General features: G+C 41.9%; 1 protein-coding gene across 3 annotated transcripts in view; it reads left to right on the top strand.

Annotated features, from left to right (window-relative positions):
- Positions 1–19,003, top strand: part of DDAH1 (dimethylarginine dimethylaminohydrolase 1) — a 92,100-nt gene that overhangs the window by 64,079 nt on the left and 9,018 nt on the right. For 2 of the 3 annotated variants that reach the window (XM_045027393.1, XM_045027396.1), the window contains exons 2-4: positions 1,570–1,669; positions 2,950–3,023; positions 3,688–3,807. In XM_045027393.1, the coding sequence (XP_044883328.1) occupies positions 1,570–1,669; positions 2,950–3,023; positions 3,688–3,807 (294 nt within the window). Of the gene's footprint in view, positions 1–1,569; positions 1,670–2,949; positions 3,024–3,687; positions 3,808–4,259; positions 4,540–19,003 lie in introns of those variants that run through there. The other variant, XM_045027394.1, reaches the window with a different exon arrangement.

Here is a 19,003-nt window from a genome sequence, read left to right as displayed (position 1 = left end):
ACTTGCAGAAATGGAGAGACAAGGTGGGTGAGGTAATATATTTTATATCTTTTATCACCCATCTTGCCTCTCTAATATCCTGGGACCAGTACAGCTTCAACAACACTGCAAAAACAGAGCATTTCCTTATTTTTATTCAGTTGTAATTCAGCAAACTGAGTCTGCTGGGTTTGTTATAGTTTGCCGAGCACACTTGAAATGTTGTTGTTCAGCGTTACTACTTACTGCCTTCTCATAATCACTCTGTTTAATTGAAATATTGTACATTCCTGTTCACTTCTGTTCATGTTATGCGTGTGTGTCAGCCATGTTGGAATTCTCTCATTTCTTCTAAAAACGTTTAAGTTGCCATATTACGCAGATCCAGGACCTAAATGAAACAGAGAACTAAATGACACACTCAGTGTCTTCCACATTTCCTCATGGCTGGTAACTCGCTCTAGTGTAATATAATGAACAGGCTATATAGTATAATATAACGAACTGTTGAAGAGGATCAGGGCTTTGTGTGCTTTGTGAAATAACTCCTTCTTTCTATTAGCTGCAGTTTCTGTAGTATGTTATCAACCCTATCTGCACCTTTTATGGATGTTTCACTTATAAGCTTCTTTTGGCACAGGTAGCACAAAGGGGATGGCTGTAGCTGGGCAATGGATATCCTGGCTGTAGTATAGTTGGTCATAGCCAATATGTAGGATAGCTGGCTGTAGTACGATCAGTGGAGATGGCTTCAATACTAGCCACTCTTGCCTCCTACTCCAACACAGGGAGAATATTTGGGGAAGAAGGAATGTGTCGGGCATGGTGGATCAGATCTCTACTATACTGGCCCTCCGCTGGCATAAAGTGCTTTGCACCAGTGTTGTAAGTTAGAGCAGTGTCTCAGCTGCTCTGAGCTTGGAGCTGGTCTGGAGCAGGCTTGGGGAAACCATAACTAGATTTCTGACACCTCCACTCCATGCTTCCCCCGTCATTAAGCAGCACTCAGACCCAGGGAAGAACTGAGCCCACAATGTACAGAAATACAAAGAGCTCATTAGCACAAGGCAGTAGATATCAATAATCAGTAAAGATGCAGATACTTAAGAAAACTAGATTGATTTGTATCTTTCCCCTTAGTGGATAGAAGCCAAGTCAGAATCTCCACCTCCATGGCTGATGGACAAGAAAACCTTGTGATTAGGAGGTGCAGAAGTAGAGAATGCCACCTCTCTGCCATAGCTCTTCCACTCAAGGCCACAGGAAACCGTTTTTTGTAGCATTGAGGGATTAGCACGGGAGAGGAACTGGGGCTGACATGCTTAGTGGGCACGTTCTAACCCTTCATGGTGTCTGCACGAAAGACAGTGACTCTCGCTACTCACTTCCACACATATCCCCTCCATGCTTTGGAGCCCCCTGAAGGGATTCTGGGATTGGAGATTGGCAGGACCTGCTGGGACGTTTGCTTTCTGTCTTACTAACAGTTACCTGACTCCCTCTTTTTTTTATTTAAACTAATGCCTATTGTGATTTGATTAATTGATGTTTTTAATGGTGGAACCTAAATGAGACTCTACTTTGAAACAGGTTGATGCAATGAAGAGAGCACTAGAAAGTCTTAACCTCAACATTGTAGAGATGACAGATGAAAATGCAACCTTAGATGGTGGAGATGTCTTATTTACAGGTACAGTATTAAAGTGAATTTGTTCTTTTTTTTTCTGGACTGCATGGAGAATTTAACACTATCTGGCCTCTATTAATACATATTATATTTATACTAGTGTAAAGATTTTATTAGGTTATTTGCTTACCAAATGGCAGCACAGCACTTTAGTTTGAGAGATGTTTTTTGAATCCAAAACTTCCTGACTAACGCAGAATAATGGAAGTAGCAGTAGACACTATACAAATCATGTGTATTTAAGCCTTAATTCACCTAGTTTGTAAAGTATTACTTACCAATAAAGAAAATGCTTTCAGCAGTCAAGTTATTTTCATCATTTCATATTTTTTGTTACTGGCAGCCATGTTTGCACAGACCTGTTTGCGGGAATCATAAAAGCTTGATTCAGACGTAATTGTGGTTGGTTATTTGCGTAAACACTGGATAGTGCATTTGTAGTTTATGGGGAAAATAAACTTGCTTGCCAGATGTCACGTGGAAGAGAAGTGGAGTTGCCACTCAAATTATATGCATGAACAAATTCAAAGGGGAAGATACAGATGCTGATTTTTACATAGTTAAATCCATTCTGCATTTTCTCACATTGGCTGGGTATACATTTGCCCCTTACCTGAGATAAATGAGACTGTTTATTTATTTTGATCACCATCACAATACACAGGTTGCTTGCCTTACTCACAAAGGGAACAAAATTGTTTCAGACTAAGCAAACCAAAAAAATAAGGCATTTCTACTATGTTACAGATCCCAGTATCTGTTTCCCTAGCACCTTGAAGATAGCTGTGTCTTTATTACTGAGGTTTAAAATCGAAGAATGAGAGAAATCTCAGAAGAGGAACAGAAGGTCAATCGGTGACTTGCTAATCCAGTCCAGCTGTTCTCTCCATTTATCCTATGACCACTGCAAAGTTTTAAAGGAAAGGGAGCTGTTTGTGTATAATTTACAGTGATTATCCTTCACCAGAAGAAGAATTTAATTAGAATCAACTTCCAATTGCAAGTTGCATTTTTTAAAATCTACATTTCTGGTTAGTTTTGTTACTAGACTTTTTTAGCCACAGTTAAGTCTCATATTGATAATTGTGAAGGACTTTATATTACAAGATCTCCATCTCAAATTTGGCCTATTTTTAAAATGTATGTGTTCTGATTATTAGATATGGTTGGTGTCCATGTATTTTTCAGCCATTCAAATAAAAATAAAATCTAAATAATAGTAATTAAATAAAAAAATAATAGTAATTTTGTCTTTATTATTCTTTGCAATCGCTTCATTTCAGGCAGGGAATTTTTTGTGGGTCTGTCAAAACGGACAAATCAGCGTGGTGCAGAAATTCTGGCTGACACATTTAAGGTTTGTACACTTGTTCTGCAATAAGACATTCTGCTTTTTGTGGCACAGACAAAGGGGTTAAACTACAGCCAACTGAACCAAAGACATTAGCCAAAATATTCAGAAATGGGTATCTAAAGTCAGGCTCCTTAAGTATCTCTATTTAGATTCCTAGGCACTAGCCTGAATTACAAAAAGGCAAAGAAGCCAACAGATCCATCAAAGTCACAGATCTTCAAAAGGGGACAAAGTAAATGTGGAGTCAAGTCAGTTATGAGGGACTAATACTGTAAGTAGGGCAGTGCCAGGTCACTACTACTTGCTACTATCTTAGGCCTCCCATTCCTCCTCTAGAGAAGCTCAGCAATATGCATGAACATGTTCTCACTTGGGTTCCTGACGGTTTTTTATATAAGTAATTTTTAAACATTTAACAGATTTATTTTCAGGTGCACAAGTAGTGAAAACTGCAGTAGTTCTGTATTTTTCTTTGATGCACAAGGCAAGCCAAGACAGCCCAAAGGGGCATGTCACAGTCATAGTTGACTGTAGCCAGTTTACCTCAGGACATGCAGATGAGTTAATTTGCAGAGGAGCTAAAATGTGTCATTGAATTACTCAGTGCAATTATGGAACTGGTACTGATTTAAAGTATTTACTGTGCACCTTCTTCATTTCTACATAGGATTATGCTGTCTCCACAGTCCCTGTTTATGACTCTTTGCATCTGAAGAGTTTTTGTAGCATGGCTGGACCAAACCTGATTGCCATTGGTTCGACTGAAGCTGCGCAAAAAGCCCTCAAGGTAAAATGCATAAGAAAATGACGTGTGATAGGTGACTAATTTTACTTTTATCTTAAGACAAGAACACCTGAGTTTAAAATAGATACAGTGTTAGTACAAGAGGGAAATAAATACACCTCAGAGAATCCCGCATGAACAAAGTGCAGGGAATATTATTCATTAATTATGTAGGGAAAGTTTTATGCTAGTCTAGTATTAATTATCTAAAATAGCTTCCAGAGTTACTACAAGCTTGTACCTGACGATGTGAGGGGATGTGTTTTGTTCGTTTGTTGCATGGGATGGGGAATAGGTGGAAATGAAGGTTGAGACTTAAGCAGGGAAAGAGTTGTCTGGGTTCATTAACTTTGAATTCTTATCTCTTGATGCATAAAATTAAGTGAAAGGATTTAAGGAAGGAGTGAACATGGTCAGAGGAGTGGGATAAGACTTTTATTTATTTTTTTAATCGGGAACATGGGAGTGACTGGAGAGAAGACCGGGTAGATTTTGGAAATGTCAAAGAGAGAAGTAAAAGGGTTGAGAGCTTGGATGTGAGGAAAGAAGGTTAAGGAGGAATGGAAAATAACCCTAAGGATCTGAGCTGAAATAACAAGGAGGATGGTGAAATTTCTGAGATGGAGGAGAGAAAGTTGAATAGCTGGGAGCATGCAGCCCTCTCCAGGAGGTGTGAGATGAAGAAAATAAGGAAGATGGGTTGAAGGGAAAGGGAAGATATAGGCTCTACTTTCAATAATTCCACAATGTGCTGACACCTAGCTATAGGATATGGGCAGAGTACAGTAGGAACAGGAAACAGGCAAATGTGCCAAACCAAGTACTGTACCTGAGAGAAGGGAACAGTGTTGGATTTCTGGCTTCTTTTCTCAAAGGCGACACTAGTAACTCTTACCAACCTGAAAAAGCCTTCTGCCTTGAAGTTTTTAACAGGAACATTTATTGCTGATTCTGCCTTGCTATCATAGAGTAAAGTGAAGTCCAAGCTGGATGAACCCATTGCTGCACTTCAGTTGCAGAAGGGTAAGGTGGCTAGTGTCACCTCCAAAAAGTGTCAGTCCTCCACATGAACTCCTTATGCAGTTATCATCCTGAGACTCCAGTGCCCACCCTAGAGAGGCTCTCCATCACAAGCTGGATGTTAAAAGGTCTTTTGTCTTAGTGCTTTAGTCTACTCTAGACAAACAGCTCCCCTCCCTTTTTTTAATGTGACATTTATATGTACAGTCAAGCCATGTCCAAAAGCATTGTAGCTAAATGGGCATCTGACAGTGTTTCTCGTTCTTAATCCTTATCAGGAATGACTTCTCAAGGTCAGCACAAGGTTCATTTGTTCAGTAACAGCAAGTAGCCAATGTGTTCCCAAATGTACGGCTGCTATTGTACTGGTTCTCCTGCAAATAACGAATCCAGGCTTTGCTTGTCCGTACTAAAAGATCTACTTCCAGGTTGAGTGTAATGTGGTGATTATTACTAACCCATGCAATTACAATATGTTGTAACCCAGCTGTGTCTCGCCTTTTGGGGAGGAACAGGAAGGTGAAGGAGATGTCCCTTTGTTTAATTGTATTGGGAAAGAAATCTTAATCTTTCGCTGATTAAAATGTGGCTTATTGTTTTATATATATATAAGATTTTTGTATTTATTATTATTATTATAACCATAAAACTTACTTAGGAAATTAAAGAGTATTTATGTAGTGACTGTGCCAGAGGCTTCTGATCAGGATCAGGGTCCCAGTGTGCTGGCCAGAACATGAAGCAACTCTGAAAGAAACATGGCTCCTACCCCAAAGAGCTTACAGTCTAGGGCTCTGATCCTGCAAAGACTTGTGCACTTGCTTAGCTTTGATGGGACTCAGATGCATAAAGTTAAACACGTGCATAAGTCTCTGCTGGTTCAGAGCCATGGACTGTAAGCTCTTTGGGGTTGGAACCGTGTGTATTTCAGAGTTGTACCATATTCTAAGTCTTTGCAGGATGAGGGCTTGAGAGACTCTCAGGAGCTCCAGGTGCCCCTTAACCCCAGCAATACCAACATCTGCTCACCTAACAACCACCTAGCTTCCCATTCAGACTCCCTGATCCCACACACACACCTGCCTACCTACCTACCTTAGCCCGAGCTGCCAAATCTGTGAATCTCTGTGACCTACCCCCTGCTATCAGGGTCTGAGACTGCAAGCCTAAGTTCATGCTTATAAGCAAATTCTTCATTTGCATAAAATGTCACATGGAGCAGAAAAAAACTTGCAAAACTGGTATCAATGTGAAATAATTTATTTGACCCTCAGGCTGAAACGACTGGACACAGGCCTATTAAGAGATGTTCTGTTTAACTGAAAAATGATAGCAGTCACTACATGTAGCTATAAGGTAATAACAGTCCACGCCTACCTGCAGCACCACACCCCCTTTCACTTTCTGTGAAACCAAATGAAAATGGCTTCGGTTGCAGTGCATTGACACTCCTGATTCTGTATCCCTGACAATCCAGCCTACCTGAAGTGCTATGTAAATTCCCCCATGTGAGTTGATCTGTATGCCCTGTCCCAAATAATCAGGCTCAAACTCCAAAGGCATCACAAGCAGCAGCCTGATAAATCTGGCAGATACTCAGCCACAGTAAAATACTTCTTTGGATGATTTATAAACACTAACAAAATTCAAGCATAATACTGTTTTCTGACAGTTTCAATTTGAACCCAAGCCAAGACTAATTTGAGTACTCTTCAGTTTGATTAAAGCCATTTGCACAGCTCTGCTAATCATACTGCAGTGCATCAATTTAGCTATTGAAGCCAAAATATATTTGTGGATAAGATGATAAATAAATTGAGGTTGTAAAGCACCAGCCATGTAAATATTACCAGCAGTTCAGATACAGCAAAATGCAGAGTATTAGTAATAAGAAACGATGATGCATTTTCAAGCTTTTTAGAGGGTACTAGCAAGTTAACCTAACATTTAAAAAAAAAAATACTGAAAAATAGCTTTTTTTTAAAATTGTTGACCATGTTGGTTTGCATGGTGTTTTTTGGTATTAGAGATTTAGAAGTATATACATCTCTGTATGAGGATCAGTACTAATGAGGCACGTGCACATATAACTACACACCATGAATCGAGGTTAGAGTATACTCCTAAAGGATTGGGACATAAAGAAATCCATACAGGTATTACTGATAAGAAAACCCAGTGTTTCGTAGGACAAAATGTTAAGTGTGTGCAACTTAAATAATCATTGCCACAAACTTAAGTTGAACTAAGGCAAAAGTTTTAAAACCTAGATCCTGAAGTTAGGCAACTAGGTCCTCTTAGAGACACCTGAATTAAGGATACTATCCTGAAAGGTGCTGAATCCCTCTGAGGTTTTGAGGGCCCAATTCCAAGCTTTACTTCAATGGGAACTGCAGCTCCTGTTGACTTCAGTAGGAGTCATGAGTTCTCCGCACATCTGAAAACCAGGCCGCCTTTGAAGCTAGTCCTGCAGGGTGCTGTGTGTGGACCCAAAGTTAATTGGAATAAATGAAGACTTTCCACTTATTCAATGGGCTTTGGATAAGGCCCTGGAAGGTAATTTCCCATGAAAGTGCCATTGGAAGCTGAGGGTGCTCAGCACCTCACAGAAGCAGTGAGCACATTTTAGGATCAGGCCCTTTGTTAGCTGCTTAAATGTGGATTTATTTCACCACATTTATTTTAAAACAAAAACAAGTATACCCTGAGCACCTATCCCATAAATAAGAATACAAAATAGAATAATATAAAGACCTGCCCATATCTAAGTAAATATCCATCAAACTCTTTCAAAAAGCCTAAGAAGTTTGTTTTGTTTTATTTTATTTTATTTTAGCAGAATGTCTGGAAGTTTATCACCAAGCTCTGCACCAAGAGTCTTTCTGTAAAAAATTTTTTAGCCTAAAGTACTGAATGAATTGGTCCTGGTGCTTGCAACTAACAAATCGGGTATTATTTATTCAAGTCATGTATTGTTCATAAATAATAAATTTAGTAATTTTGAAACCAGAACATCTGAGTTCAGTCTAGCCTTTCCAGGATGCTATATTGTTACATTAAAAAAACTGTTAAAAGAAAGTTAAGTTTACAAAATCAGGCACGGAAGGGTTCTGTCCCCTTGTGCATCATAACAGTATAGGTGGTCTGTGTCATACTCGGAAGCAGAATGCAAGCTTCCTGGGTTCCAGCCCTGTGCTTTAAAACACAACATCTTCATCTTACAACCCTCTGTCTCCTTCACTGTCCAGCCTGTCCACTGGATGAGACAGTGTTCCTGTAGAACAAGTAGTCGGTGATAGTGTATCATCATCCTTATGCACAAGGAAGCCAAATTAAGATTCCAGAGAAATCTTACTTCCGGAATTTCTTAACTTGCGAGTTGCCTGACTTTCAAACTTGAACATTCCCTTAATGTAAGGGTGTTTTTAATGTGGATTCCTGGATTTTTAATTAACATACTGAAAAACCAGAACTATCCTATGGAAACATGTTGACTCCCTTTGAGTCATCAGTTGGATCTGGCCCTAGAACTTTCAGATCCACAATACAGACATCTACCAACAGGTAGCAGTAGTAGACTTATCCTGTATGGACCAGTGATTAGCAAGGGATATGAAACACATTTTGTCAACATCTTGGAATATTAGGAGTCAGGATTCCTGGGTTTGAGTGCAGTCTCTGAAGGAGAGCGTACTTTACTGTAGTAGTAAAGACTGCAACTAGCCACCTGCATGGATTGACATGCTCATTCTGAAAGCCAGTGTAACTAAATGGATGAAACTTGAGTCTGTCATAATTAGGCTTAGAAGGATTAGATTTTCATCAGTAAATGTTGGTAAATCTCTTTCACTGTACCCACACAAACTGACTAAAAATATTTCCATCAATAATAGAAATTTACAGTTAGGAAAAATAAGAAAAAATACAGCTTGAGCTTATTAGTCTGATTTAAGAATATTAACTTTGTATATTTTGATATGACATTGGCAATTTGTGTTTTAACAGTTATAAGTCTTTACCATTTTGAATCTCAAAATCTATCATTAAATAATTGTTACTCCTCACAACTGAGAATTCAAATTAATAAAAGTAGAAAAAGTCTTAAAAATAAACATCAATATTGTCCATTGAAATTAAAAATGGAATTCCACCAAACCTAGTCAGATTGGAGACCTGGGTTCCATTCCCAGCTACGCCAGAGGTATATTTAACTGGAGTGCCTAATTTATAATACATATAGGAAACCATAATAGACATTATAATTTATCCTAAAACAAAAGCAAAATATTTGAGCTGTGTTTGAGCATCTCTGGCAGTGCATCTGGTTTTATTTGAGTTAAGGATGTAAAGGTTAGCAAATAAAGTGGCTTATTTTTTGTTAGTTGGAAAGTGACCTGTTGATCTGTGCTATGCTGCCATGTCATACTGGATACTATATACCTCTAGCAACAATCTGGTTGGAGGGACAGTATCTTTTTCTGGTTTTTGTATTGTAAAACATGTATTTTGGCAACTCTTAAAAATTAATTAATTAAACCACTTGAGTATAGCATACTATAATTTATCATAATCATAGTGCTGCCTGTGTGTAGTGCTGCATGTGAACTATGAAATGGCTGTACAGGCTTTAGGACAGAGGTGGGCAAACGACCATCCTCCCTGGCCCCCGAGCTCCTGGCCGGGGAGGCTACCCGAGCCCCACCCCTGCTGTTTCCCCTCCCTCGCAGGCAGCACTCTGGGTGGCAGGGATGCGCGCTCCTGCAGGGCAGCGCAGCAGCGTGTCCGGCTCCGGCCGGGTGGCGTGGCTGTCAGACATGCTGCTCTGAGCGGCATGGTAAGGGGTTGGGGGGGTTTCAGTCTTAAGTGTTTCATGGACCCTTTAGACATGGTCTGCGGACCCCCAGGTTGAGAACCAGTGGCTTAGAGGATCCATAACTTTGTAGAACAGCAACACAGTGAAATAGCAGCCTTCCCACATGACATACTTCTGTGCTTTCTGTGATGGGCAGAGACTGACTAAGTGAGTTTTATTGGTGGAGTTCCAGTGGGAGAGGGAAACTCACTTGTGTTCAAGCCCTTTCATCTCTCTTTTTGGACACCTGTTGGCAGTTCCTTACGACTTCATTGCTACACACAGAGCTCCTAACCACAGCCTTGGCAATGTCAAACATATGCCAGCAAATGGTCCTACTGTATTTTTTGGCAACCTCCACAAGCCAATAGTGATGTTCCTGTCCACCGGGATTTAGGCTGCCCTCTGCATAGACTCTGTAGCTTCAGGCCAAAGTCTACATAGAGTTAGTAAAAGGTATCATTCTCAAGTCATTTACGTCAAGCTCCTGGTACTGCGTCATGCCACCACTCGGTGAACTGAGTCCGATCCAAAATAGACACTCCGCGTGGGCAAGGTTTGTTATCTTAAGACTGGTAAAGCAAACACTGATGTCAAGCCACTTGACCCACTTCTCCTTCTGGAGCAGTGTCCAATGCCTTGTGCTGGCAGTCTGGGGTTCTGCTCGCTGTATTAAGTTTTCACACTCCATCCATTCTCTTATGAAATCAACTACCAGTGTAAAGAGCTGTCATATTGCCTCCATGATGAGGTCTTGCTGGGATTGCAAAACGGTTGCAATGATGAGACCGCCAACGATTTAATGTAGTTGAGCTTGTAACTGTTTCTTCCCTACAGGGACTCAGAAGGAATGTGGAACAACTGACCTCTGTGCTTCCAAACTAATTCTTGGTAGCCAGGAATATAACCTAGAATCTGAATGTATTAGAATATGTAGTAGTGGAATAGTAAGAACTCTGGAAGTATCCTTTCCTTCCTAAATACAAGATGCTCATAACATCTTTGGCTTGTCTGAGTCTCGACTCTCCCATTCTATAACTTCACTGGTACATGGGAGTGGGATTGATCATTCATCATCTGAACTCCTGCTGAAGAGTGCTATTACAAAAGCAGCTCAGTGCACAGTTCTGGTACAGGTCAAGAGAGGCTACAAAGCCAAGATTTCAGAGTAGTGCTTTCAGAGACTTTGGAGTAAATTGTTATAACATTGACAAAATTGTCCTGGTTCTTATGGTTTGTATTAGGTGCACATCTCCTGTGTAGCTGCTAGGGCTTCTGTAATGTGCCATTATTAAAAAGCAGAATACTGTTATCAACCACCATAGCAGAGTTACACTTAATTGTGTAAATACTAAGAAATTCCTAGCTATGAGTTATGTAAGTGCCTGCAGAACAGGGCCCCCAAGTGGCAACTTAATACTTCTGTATTCTGCTAGACTGGCAGATACCTCCTGGAAAATATTAAGAACAATTTATTTAGATAAAAATCTACAAATACTGTCGTTCTAGTCTCTCGTTTTTTAGTAATAAAGACTTTTGCGTTTTAAAAAATAAAACAGGGCCTCTTATTCCTTTAGCATGAATCACTTATGCCTCTTCTTATTCCCCACATGAAGTCATAATTCTCTATTTATGATATTGCAGTGAGTTGCTGTGGAAATGATTACAAATATTAACAGCCCAAAGAGGATGACTTCAGGTAGGGAATAAGCTGCAAGTGCAGATGAATGCTGACTTTTGTGTAAATGTAGCAATGAAGAATGAGCTTAGTGAAACAGAGAGAACAACAGACAAACTGCTTCTAAATACAACTTTGAAAAAAAATAGTTCCATGAGACATCTGCTGTTCTAAACCTTGCTGATAAAAAATTTGTGAATTCAGCCTGATATTTCTTGAAGACTTTCCTTTAGCTTATAGTTATTGACTCTGGGCCTGATCTTACAAGGTACTGTGCATCTTCAACTCCTTTTAGTGTCCCACTGCTTTGGGAAGTGTGAGCACTCGGCATCTCATAGGGTTTGGCTCTCATTGTGTACCAGAATGAACACTACTTAACTACTGGTGATTTTTTTTTTAAGACAGTACAATATTTAGAACCTCTTTAAAATCGAGAGACATGTCTTTGAAATATCTGTTGTATTAAACTTAGTGTATGTGACTGAATTTACTTAGTTGTATTTGTCTATAGACAGGGCCGGCTTCAGGCTGATTCCCCCGATTCCCGTGACTCGGGCCCCGCGCCTCAGAGCGTCCCGCAGTGTCCGGAAGAGGGCCCCCGCAAAGTAAGGCCACAGAAGACAACTGCTGCTGAGGAAGGACCCTCTGCCGAAGTGCCGCCGAAAACAGCGGCAACCGATTGAGCTGCTGCCCAATTGCTACTGTTATCTTTGGCAGCAGCTAAATCGCTGCCGCTGTCTTTGGTGGCAGCTCTTTCGAATCGGGCCCTGCACATCCTAAAGCCAGCCCTGTCTATAGATTTTATGGATTATAAGGTACCAATTGCTGTAGAATCTAGTCTTCATGAGGACATACACTTCGATATACTAATTAACCTGTAGAATGACTGGGAACAGCAAGACTTTTTATTTTTTAAAGTCCTAGACAAGGTAAGTATGGGACCCCTTTAAATATGTACTTGTGACCAACAGGGATCCTGTCAGCCTAGAGGAGTAAAGACAGAGGCTGCAACGATTGAGGGAACTGTCAGCTTACTTTCCGTAAATAGGAACTTTGTTTTGTTGTTTTTCTGCTCCTTTGCTTTCCTTTATTTTTCGGGGCATCAGCTTCCCTTCTCTTCGTGAGTTCCTGTTCCAAAAGACAGGATGTTCATCGTCTAGATTCCTTTATTAAAAACAACAGCAAATCTAAGTCATTTCCTTTTCCCTTCCTCAAGAGGTACTTGCCTTCTGCATCAGCCCCTTTATAATGCTGATGGCGTCACATCAGTGTGACCTTAGTACAAGGTTGTTTAAAGGAGGTAAAGCAGCACAGGTGTGCTTTGAAGCAGTGCTAATGAGCATCAGATGTTGCCAATTAAATCTGTGAGGATGTAAAGGCTTTCCTGAGTTAGGAAACATTTAGTAATGGAATGAACAGGAGGGGAGACTTCTTTAAAAACGAGGCAACGTGGAATACGTGACTGAAGGGATGCAGTAGGAATTAAAAAAAAAAGCCTAGATTTAAGAACACCAAGTGTAGGAGATGGTGGTTTGGTATTTGGCAATCTCACTGTGGTCTTGTCTACATTAGATGCTTGGTATATTACCCACCATTTTGGTTCGACTACTTTGTCTGTAATACACCAAGTTTATCCAAGAATTATTCTTTTGTGAGGTCCAAACTACAATAGGCACTGCCCACATGGGTTCTTATCAGTGTCTTGGAAAGGTTTTAGTATTTTATTCCAAATCTCCAAGAGGTGTCTCAACATCTAATGAGAATTTCTACTACAATTTATGCCATATGAGGGTACCACATCTTCCTCCTGTTGAAACAGCCTGGCCGTAATGTTTAGTGCTATGTCTGAATCCTGGGACTCTCGGAACATCATGAAATCCAGGCAAGGTCTCTGTTTTTTCCTGGTCCCGCACCTCATCCTTTTCCTGCCTGGTATGTGGCACTGCTGTTCTTCACCTTATTCTTCACCACTGCATTTCAAAGAGCCTCTGTGCTATTCACTAGGACTTTGATCGATGTGGAAGGGCAAGTACCAAGGATTCGGTGCAGCTTATCATGGAAAAGACCCTGTTTCCTCCATGCACCAAGCCTACTCTCATTGTCCCAAACCTCCTTGTACTGAACCTTAATTCCCATGATTTTTCACAGCACTGCTTGTTACTTCAAGTGGAGCCTATCTCCGCTATTTCGTTGGACACTGGAGTCCTAGAGAAAAATGGCTTTTGGAGCTAGCTTGCCATTCCTGTCCATACTAGCACTGTACTGGTGGAGATTGGTACAGTGGAGGACAACGCAGTAGCTAGCTTTGTTTGAAGCGGGTCAAATCCAACCAATCAATTGCCTATGCACAGCTCGGAGAACGAGTAACTTTTTCTTCCCTTCTCATTTATTGCTTCACTAGGTTTATGGGTATAAGTAATATTACTTCTGTAAAGCAGTCATCCACAATGAAACAGTCTTACAAGTATGTCCTCTACTGGGATATGGCTTGGAAATCTAGGCATCGTTTGTTTTTTTTAATATCTAGGCTCCTTGGAATCACATGTTCAAATCTCTGCTAGTTGTCTGGAGGTACATTTAATGGAGTACTATGAAATCTGACACTGAGGTGAAGGGAGGTAGCAGCCTTTTAGATCAAACCTTAAAAACCAAGGTCTTCTAATCTGTCTGGACATAAAGATCCATTAGTGCTTTTCATAAAAATACTGTTTCCAGGATGGCGATGGCCACAATTTTCCTCTTCCCTTTTCTTCCTCGTCTTCCGCCCACCTATCATAATTCACTGGCCATGAGTCTTTTCCCCCTTCTCATGGTTTAACCATGTGAGAGGTTTATAGGTCTGCTGAAGCCTCCAAGTTAATGTAACTGGTTCTTCACTTCAAGCAGGGTCATAGCTCCACAAACAAGCCAGCCTGGACATTGTTGCCTAACGCTGAGCTTGCTACATCTCTGGCTGTTAGTTACCATCTACCCCAAGAATGATGTAATTTTCATCATCAGAGACCGAGTTCATCGTGACATATATAGTTAAAGTTACTCAATATTTTTCCATTATGATCTTCTCTTATCAGTTGCCAAACTTTAATGGTTTGGATGGAAATTTTCCATGCTTGCTCTCTGCCTCGGTTTGAATTCCTTTTGAAACTTTCAGTGAAAACAATTTAGATATTCCCAAGGTGTTACATATTTTTGCCATCCCATCTGAAATATTGTCCTACAGAATCTTTGAAGAGTTCTGATACCTCCAGGCTTTAGATCAGAAACTTGAAATTTGGTAAGAGAATGATTCTGGGGACAGGGAAGTGCCATCTGCTGTTCCATGAAAATCCATCCAAATTTGGTCAAGGTATAAGACTCTGAAAATCACCATTTCCAGATGCTCTGAGGAGCTTGTGAGAGGCCTACTACTAAAGTTTCTCACCATTCTCTCTGCACTGCGCATGCTTTCGGACACACAGAGTCAGAAAGAGAGCTCCAGACAATACGCAGACAAAGCAGCAACTGCAAAATACCCTTTGACCTAGACCAAGGGAAGTTAGGCTGGGACCAAGGAGGAGATAAGGAGTTCTAGACTTGGCTCTTCCCCTGACCAGTTTCTGTTGTTTATTAGTATGGGGGCATCTTATTATTGAGTACAAGGCCTCAGGCCCTATGTTAGAAGGAAGGCAAGTATCCTTTCCCCCAGAGGTGTTAACCAACATCACTTTTGGCAGAGCTGTGAATAGAACCCAGGTTTCTAATATGATAAACCCATTAGCCATTTTCCTACACTGCAGTGTATAACAAATATGCTAAATCTGTGTGCATGGCTGTGCTGTATGTACCCCTAGACCACCCTCCGTTCAAGGGTAGGAAAAGAAGAACCCAGAGATCCTGATTCCTAACATCCTGCTACTGTATAGCAAACATCCGTTCTAGCAGTCAGTCTACATCGGGGTGGGCAAACTTTTTGGCCTGAGGGCCACATCGGGGTTGTGAAACTGTGTGGAGGGCCAGGTAGGGAAGGCTGTGCCTCCCTAAACAGCCTGACCCCCACCCCCATCCGCTCCCTCCCACCCCCCTCAAAACCCCTGACCCATCCAACCCCCCCCCCCCCGCTCCTTGTCCCTTGACCACCCCCTGCTGGGACTCCCTGCCCCTAACCACCCCCCGGGACCCCATCCCCATCCAACCCCCCCTGTTCCCTGTCCCCTGACTGCCCCGACCCCTATCCACACCCCCACTTCCTGACAGGCCCCGCCAGGACTCCCATGCCTATCCAACCTCCCATGTTCCCTGTCCCCTGACCACTACCTCCCAGAACCTCTGCCACATCCAGTCGCTCCCTGTCCCCTGACTGCCCCCTGAAACCCTCTGCCCCTTATCCAACCCTCCCCGCCCCCTTACCATGCTGCTCAGAGCAGCAGAAGCTCGCTGCCTGGCTGGAGCCAGACACACCAGCTCACTGCCCCCCAGGAGCAGCAGGCCAGAGCGCTGGTGGCATGATGAACTGAGGCTGTGGGAGAGGGGGGGTTAGCCTCCCTGGCTGGGAGCTCAGGGACTGGGCAGGACGGTCCCGCGGGCCGTAGTTTGCCCACCTCTGGTCTACATAGAGGATAGCAGCTAGCTGCTGTTGCCAGTTACTCCTTTAGCACAAGTGATAGGTCTGTTTTGTGGATTCCTCCTGATGATCCCTGTGGAGATCAGTATCATTCCACATGATGGAACATCCGTTTCTCATTCTTCTTTTTAGAAAAAAACAAACCAAAAACTAAAATTACATACAAAAAGACCTTATATTTAAAGAATAGTGATGCTGCAAAATCAAGCACTGAAAAGTTAGGAAATGCCAGAATTAATGTTACACTGGCAACCTTAATTCAACCCCTTCTCCATATGCATTATGATGCAATATTTAATTACATTATCACTTGAACAGGGTTCCTTCCTCATTTAATGCATGGGATGAACAGGGTTGCAGGAAGAGAAAAGATGGTCTCTTGTGTTGAAGATGCTGAACTGGGACCCAGAAGAGCCAGTTCTATTTCTCCTCTGCCACAGACTTTCCTATGTGATATGAATGTATATGTGTATATTCTACGCATGCGTTCTGTGGGAGTCCACGGGGGCTGATTTAGAGTTGGATGAGTAACCTTAATTCTGGCATTTCCTAACTCTTGGCTTTGCTCTGTGAGTGTGTGAGAGAGAAAACAAAAATTTCTAAATTTATTTTTCAGGTTTTGGGGCTTTTGTCAAAAAAGAAAAAAAAACCTGAAATGTGTTCAGGCTTTTGACTAACACATCTGGCTTGATGACGTTTTGGCCAGCTCTCCTACCTGTTTAGTACACGTATTCACTGTATACTGTGTGTGTCTGTGGGGTCCTTGGGATGTTAAGGCACTTTAGGTGCAACATTTCTGCTGACTGTTGTGACACTCCTGTAATGAACTCTACATGAACGGAAGCCTGAAATCACTGGGGCTCTGCACAAGGGCCTGTCTGAATGCACTGGGGTCTATTATCATTAGATAGCTAACACAACACTGTTTTAAAGGATGCCAGACATGTTTAAAGTATCGCTTAAACTCGTCAACATTTCTCTTTCACGTGTATTGCTGTTTTACAGTTAGGGTTATTTAGCTTACCCATTACCTCAGTTTGGCTGAGGACATGCTGTAAAACACTACAGAAAAGGCATTTTAGGCCATGTGAATGACTTCAATATAAGGAAAGCATGACTAAGGGCTGAGAGAATGTGCAGTGAATATTACCCTCTATAGGCTGGAGAGAATTCCCAGAAAAACTAGGCATGCAGGAAATGCCTGGCTGCTAGTATAACTGGTCATGCAAGTGCTCCTGGGCAGAAAGCCAGACTCCTACAGACTCGCTTCGTGACTGCTACAATCTTGGTACATAAGGCAATTTTAAAAAGATCTTTCCAACTCGGGGTCTGATGCACAAATTAGATGAAATGACCTGTCTCTTTTTTTCCAAAAGATATCAGTGTATTTTTGCTGCATCTGAAGGCCATTAGACTTCTTGTTTTATATGGGGATGGTTTAGAGTGTACAGCAGAGGTCTATTTACTGCTTATGCGTCTTCTATGAAATGAGATTTAATTTTTTTTTTCAGCCTGCAGATCTAGATGTAGCAGGAATTTCATGGGGGGAAGGTAGAGGGGAATACTGGCACTCTCCCAAGCTTTACCCAAGCTCCACTTAGCTAAGGCTCCAAACTCAGACACTGCTTGTCGTAGAATTGTGCATATGTTCAAAACATGATTTTGCATGGTGTGCTGGCTGTTCTAGCTTTGGTTCTCCCTCGGTAGGGTTTGAATAGCTATAGGCAGGGGCAGATTAAGCCAGCAGTGGTTCTCAACCTTTCCAGACTACTGTACCCCTTTCAGGAATCTGATTTGTCTTGTGTACCCCAAGTTTCACATCACTTAAAAACTAGTTGCTTACAAAATCAGACATAAAAATACAAAAGTGTCACAGCCCCACAGTTACTGGAAAATTGCTTACTTTCTCACTTTTACCATATCATTATAAAATAAATCAATTGGAAGATAAATATTGTACTTACAATTCATTGTATAGTATATAGAGCAGTATAAACAAGTCATTGTCTGCATGATATTTTAGTTTGTACTGACTTCGCTAGTGCTTTACATAAGAAAATAAGAACGGCCATGCTGGGTCAGACCAAAGGTTCATCTAGCCCAGTATCTTGTCGTCTGACAGTGGCCCATGCCAGGTGCCCCAGAGGGAATGAACAGAACAGGGAATCATCAAGTGATCCATCCCCTATCGCCCATTCCCAACTTCTGGCAAACAGAAGCTAGGGACACCATCCCTGCCCATCGTGGCGAATAGCCATTGACGGACCTATCCTCCATGAATGTACACCTCTACCCCGATATAACGCTGTCCTCAGGAGCCAAAAAATCTTAGCGCGTTATAGGTGAAACCGCGTTATATCGAACTTGCTTTGATTCACCGGAGCACGAAGACCTCCCCCCCCCCCCCCCCGAGCGCTGCTTTACTGCGTTATATCCAAATTCATGTTATATTGGGTCGCATTATTTCGGGGTAGAGGTGTATCGAGTTCTTTTTTGGACCCTGTTAGTCTTTTTTTTTTTTTAAATGTAGCCTGTTGTAAAACTAGGCAAATACCTAGATGAGTTGATGTACCCCTGGAAGACCTCTGCACCCCCCCAGGGGTACGAATACCCTGGATGACAACCACTGGATTAAGGCATAGGCATAATAGGCATGTTTCCCAGTCATGTGATGACATCAGAATCTCAGTTTTAAAGAGAAAATGCTTTTAGCCCTCATAGTTGTCAAGAAAATGCTTGAAAACATGAGTGAGGTGTAATCAATCCAGCAGCCGCTCATGCCTGGAAGGAAACTGCCTGGCCCCACACCCACCACCACAGCAGACTGGCCCCTAACCGCTCTGGAAGTGCGGCCATTCTTGGGGCTCTGCCTCTGCTCCTGCCACTGTCGAGAGGAAAGGTGACTTCTGCCACCTCTTTGGGGGCCTCCCATCTTCAGGCGACCAGCAGAGGGAGGGGAAGGCCCTAGCTGCTGCCACTACTGCATTTGAGTGGCTGGTGGATGAGAGGAGCCTTCCAATCCCCCATAGAAAATTCTGTAGCCCTGTGA

Source organism: Mauremys mutica, chromosome 8 (genome assembly GCF_020497125.1).
Source record: "Mauremys mutica isolate MM-2020 ecotype Southern chromosome 8, ASM2049712v1, whole genome shotgun sequence".
In the NCBI taxonomy this organism is placed as follows: Eukaryota; Metazoa; Chordata; order Testudines; family Geoemydidae; genus Mauremys; species Mauremys mutica.
The sequence above is the reverse complement of the archived record's forward strand: the minus strand, read 5'-3'. Positions and strand labels throughout refer to the sequence as shown.